At 53.8% G+C, this 5,047-nt stretch overlaps 1 protein-coding gene across 1 annotated transcript; it reads left to right on the top strand.

The window, feature by feature from the left end:
• The first annotated feature begins 1,985 nt into the window (after nt 1-1,985).
• Nucleotides 1,986-4,782, top strand: LOC140738021 (protein FAM187B-like). Its single transcript, XM_073065033.1, has one exon. The coding sequence runs from the start codon at nt 1,986-1,988 to the stop codon at nt 3,270-3,272; it is 1,287 nt and encodes a 428-aa protein (XP_072921134.1). The 3' UTR covers nt 3,273-4,782.
• Nucleotides 4,783-5,047: the final 265 nt, after the last annotated feature.

Here is a 5,047-nt window from a genome sequence, read left to right as displayed (position 1 = left end):
TCAGCTGGTGATCTGTGGATCTTGTGGGCTGGGCTGTGAGGATGTGGGGTGGAGGGAGTGTGGGTGTAGGTGGGCAGAAGCATGCAGGGAAACCCCCGGAAGCTTGGTTCTTCTGACAGAGCTGATCGCCTGGGACTCCGACCACCAGTTCTGGTATAGACGAGTACCTGCGTACTGGACTGTTCTGTGACTGAGATCGTGCTCTTCCAGAGCTGTGTGGGTCCCTGCTGACCCACTGACTGCAGCAATGAGGGATCTTCAGTCCACCTGCTTCAGAAGGGCGACCATCGTACCAGTGCCCAAGAGCAGGGCAAGCTGCCTTGCAACTATCATCTGGTAGCATTCACATCTACTGTGATTAAGTGCTTTGAGAGATTGCTCATAATTAGAATTAATTCCTGCCTGAGCAAGGACCTGGACCCACTGCAGTTTGTCTATTGCCACAACAGATCTACAGCAGATGCAGTCTCACTGGTTCTCCTCTTGGTCTGGACAACCGCAATACCTATGCCAAACTGCTGTTCATTGGTTACAGTTCAGCAATCAACACCAACATCCACTCAGTATTAATCTAAACTCGGGCTTCTGGATCTGACATTCTCATCGGGACACCTCCCTGTGAACAATCAAGGATGCGTGCTTAGCCCACTCCTCTACACAAGACTACGTGGCCAGGCACAGCTCCAATACTAGCTAGCAATGCCCCATTAAAAACGCTCACCATCTGGGACATGCCCTCTTCTCATTACTATCATCGGGAAGGAGGTAAAGGAGCCTGAAGATTGCCAATCGATGATTGAGGAACAGCTTCTTCTTCTCCACCATCAGATTTCCAAACAGACTGAACACTACCTTACTATCCCTTTTATGAACTATTAATTTTTACAACTTGTCGTAATTTGTCTTGCACTGTACTGTCACAAATTGAAATATTTCACAACTTAAGTCAGAGATAATAAACTTGATTCACATTCTGTATGTCTTAACCATTCACATACTCATCAGAATACTTTTGTCAGTGTTGTGAAAGTCATTGTCTCAACCAACCACTCTAATACCATCCTCTGGGGCAAAATAATGGCCCTTCTGAACCCTCTTTAGCCCCTCTTCCTAAACAGATACCCATCAATTTTAGACATCTTTGCTGTAGACACCCCCTCCCCCAACATACTGGTGTACACCTGTATCAGGTCACCCTCAGCCTCCTCTGCTCTCAACTCTTCATCACTGGAGTGCTGTGATCCAGGGATTTACTAAGTCAAATCCTTCCTACAGTGAGGTGACCAGAACTGCACACAGTATTCGAGCTGTGGCTTGACCAAGTGTTGGGTCATAACCAATTGTCTTAATTATTTTGTGCCCAAGTTGTTGCAGGCAAGGATTCCATGTGTCATCTTCAGTATCAGAATAGGATGTCATCAAATGTCATATCTTGCAACAGCAGTAACAATACTGTAAACTTCAAAAGATGAATAAATTATGCCAGAGATTATTAATGGCATTCTGAATCTCCTCAAACTAATAAAGAACATCTGCTGGTGTGCCTTCTTCATGATCTCAGGCTAAATCGTCTGTGGTATTGGCACCCAGGTACCTGACACCGCTCGCCCTTGCATATCAACACCCCCCACCCCCCCAGACCACCTCCATGACAACTGGTGTGTGTTCTCCCAACTCCTCCCTGCAGTCCATAATCGTTTCCTTTGATTTGCAGATGTTGAGTGCATTGTTTTTGCCACATCCGGGCGCCTGTGCTGCCACATATTGGTGTGCACCCACACCGTTGACGTCACCAAGAGTCACAATGCAACTCCCGCCACACCCGTTGAAAGGTCACTGCCCCGTTGCCGAATCAGAATGAGAGCAACCCGGAAGGGTCAACCCAGACGATTGATGACGTCACAGTGTCCAGGCCCTACTGTCGTGACGTCACCGGACACCTCTGAGTGATCAAGGCTGCCCCAGTCCGCGCACCCTCCTCCCCGATGTACGGCCATGCTCCGCTGTTGCTGTCGCTGGCAATGCTGGCGCTGTTCGGTGGCCTGCCACACCTGCTGGAACGGAACGGCGGCGTGGCCGAGTGCCCGGGGCCGGGGGGCGACTGGGACTGGGGCCCCGGCAGCCGGAGCGCGCCCTGCTCCCTGGCCTTCCTTTCGCACAACCCGCTGAGCCTGCCCTGCCCGGGGGCGTCGGAAGCCGAGGAGGGCACGTTACACTGGCAGTACCTCAATTTGAATCGGTCGTCGGGATCACAGCCGTATACCATCGCCGGGCCGCGCGGCCTGCGCACCGTGCGGGGCCCGCTGGGCAAACTGGGCAGCCGAGCCACGATGCGCGGAGGCGTGCTGTTGCTGTCGCGGGCCTGGCCCTCTGACTCGGGACTCTACCTGTGCAAGGCGGGTGCCGCCACCCTGGCCGCCTACCATGTTGACGTGCAGGACTCGGCGCTGCTGCACGTTTCGCACCGGGCGCTGGGCCAGGCTCCGCTGGGCAACCAGAGCGTGCAGCTGGCGCCCGGCCTCGCCACCCTCCACCTGCATACCCACTGGGCGCCCTGGCAGGACTGCGACCGCTGCGGGGCCGCCGGCGAGCGCAAGCGGCTCGGCTTCTGTTACGCGCTGCTAGTAGGAGTGGGCGATGAAGATGAAGAAGAATTAGAGGAAGAAGCAGAAGCCCTGCCATGCGGACTCATGCAACTGCGGCTCGGCGAGGCACTGCCCCGGCGCGGCCCGGAGCTCCGCTATGAGGCCTGCCGGCGTGCATGCGCTGGGGACCGGAGCCTGGGCTTACCTGGGCCGACGGACACCCGCTCCTCCTCCCCCGCCTCCCTCGATTGGCTGGAGCCCCGCACGTTGCTCCTGGAAACGATGCTGCTGGAGCCGCACGAGGAGGCACGCATGACCTGCCCGGGCGCTTCCGTGTACACGCCCGTCTCCTGGCAACGTGACGCCGCTCCGCTCACCCGGCATGCGCTTCTGCACCCCTGCAAGGGCAGCCGCCATCGCCTGGACGACGCCACGGGCGGCGGGGTCTACCGCATCGTCAGCGTGCGCGCCTCCGATAGCGGCGTCTATCGCTGCTGGGTACGCGGGCGCCGCGTCGCCGTCTTCCACCTCGAGCTACCCGAGCCACTGGCCTTGGACGGCAGCCGACGCCGAAACACCCGCCAGCTGCTCGCCACCGTCCGTGCCCTGATCGGCTCCTTCATCCTGGCCTTCACGGTTGGCGCGCTGGCCGAACTGCTGCACGCCTGCTGGTGCGAGATGATGTGACTTCAACCCCTCTTTCACCCGGGATCGAGAGGTGCAGAGGGTAGGTTTGGAGAGGGTGGTACTGGGAATGCGGACAGAAGAACGGGGGTGCATTACAGAGACTTTGAGATGTGGGACTGCACCAGTGTCGCTGGACTGCATGGGTAGAGGCTTTTGGACTACACTGGGGAGGTAGGTGCATCTGAACAGGCAGGCATGCATTGACCCACCTGAGTGGTTGTGCGAGACACCAGAGTGTATTGGAGTGTCTGGGCGGATCCTTTGACAAAAGCAGACCCACATGAGGAGACGCCAGATGTCAGTGGCATCAGGGAGCTTTGTTGGAAAGGACCAGATGTGTTGGTGCAACTGTGCTGCATCAGAGAGACCAAGTTGCTTTGCTGCACGTTACATTGGGAGAATTGCCCTTGTCCCTGAAGGACAGTACTGCTGATTCGCCCGAGGTAGAGCACAGCATTGGATGCATTGGTGTGAGTTTTCTGCATTGAAGGTACTGATTAAGCTGGCTGCAGCAGAGCTGGATTAGGGTGACTTTCTGAGCTGCATTGACCACACTGGCATGCTGAGGTGCATTTGCAAACTGCATTGAGAACTGCTTTGAATGCAACTCTGTCAAGGGTGAGCACTGGTCGCCACTTTACTAGACTGCATGGGAGGCTCTGGAGAACAATTTCACCGCATGTACAGATGCTCTGGAGAACCCCACTCCTGCTAGAAAAGCCACCTCAGGCAACTTCTAGAAGACAATCTCCTGGTGTCAGGCTGCGTCTTGCTCAAATTCATCAGTAATGCACGGTCTCAACAGCACCTATGGGAGCTATTCTCAAGATCTTCCTGTGTGCTGGGGACCATACCCAGGACCCATTGGACAGGTGTCTCCATGCCCAAAGCCAGTTGGACCCTAATAATTGTTCTGAGCTCTGAAAGCACCTCGAAGGATGAGACCAATTCCAAGATCCAGATATTGACACAGGATGCTTCTCCCAAGTTTAGATTTATAGACGGCTGCGATAACAGATTAAAACAACTCTGAGGTTCATGCACATTTACAGTATGAACAACTTATTTGTATGACTGGGGGCATCTGGGTGTTGGTGGGCACACAGTAATAGTGGAGTGAAGGTTCAAAAGTATTTACAGCAATCAAAACAGGCCAATTGGCCCAACCCATCCATTCTGATCAAGATGTCTGTTATCCTGTGTTTGGCCTATATCCCTCTAAACCAGATTTCCCAACCTTGTATATGCCATGGACCAACACCATTAAGCAAGGGGTTCGTGGACCCCAGGTTGGGAACCCCTGCTCTAAACTCTTCCTGTCTTTTAAATCTTATTGTACCACTTCCTCTGGCAGCTTGTTACATATACCCACTAGCACCTGTTCTTGGAGAGAAAGAACTTTTCCCCTCACCATAAACCTGCACCCTCCAGTTTTAGACTCACCTACCCTGGGGGAGAAAAGTCTTAACATCCAGTGTATCTACTCCCTTCATTGTTTTAAGAAGCTCTATAAGATTCTATTCAGCCTCCGTCACTCCAGGAGAAACAGCCCCAGCTTCTCCTTATAACTCAAGCCTTCCATCCAAATAACATCTTCGTGAACCTTTCCTGCACCCTCTCCAGCTTAATGACACCCTTCCTATCACTGGGCAACCAGAACTACACACAATACCTAAGTACAGTCTCACCAGCATCATGTAGAGCTGTAATGTGACGTCCCAACTCCTCTACTCTATGCCCTGAATGATGAAGGCAAGCGTGCTACATGCCTTGTT

Source organism: Hemitrygon akajei, chromosome 1, assembly GCF_048418815.1.
Source record: "Hemitrygon akajei chromosome 1, sHemAka1.3, whole genome shotgun sequence".
Taxonomy (NCBI): Eukaryota; Metazoa; Chordata; class Chondrichthyes; order Myliobatiformes; family Dasyatidae; genus Hemitrygon; species Hemitrygon akajei.
Note: the sequence above shows the minus strand (reverse complement) of the source record. Positions and strands in the feature narration are given on the sequence as shown.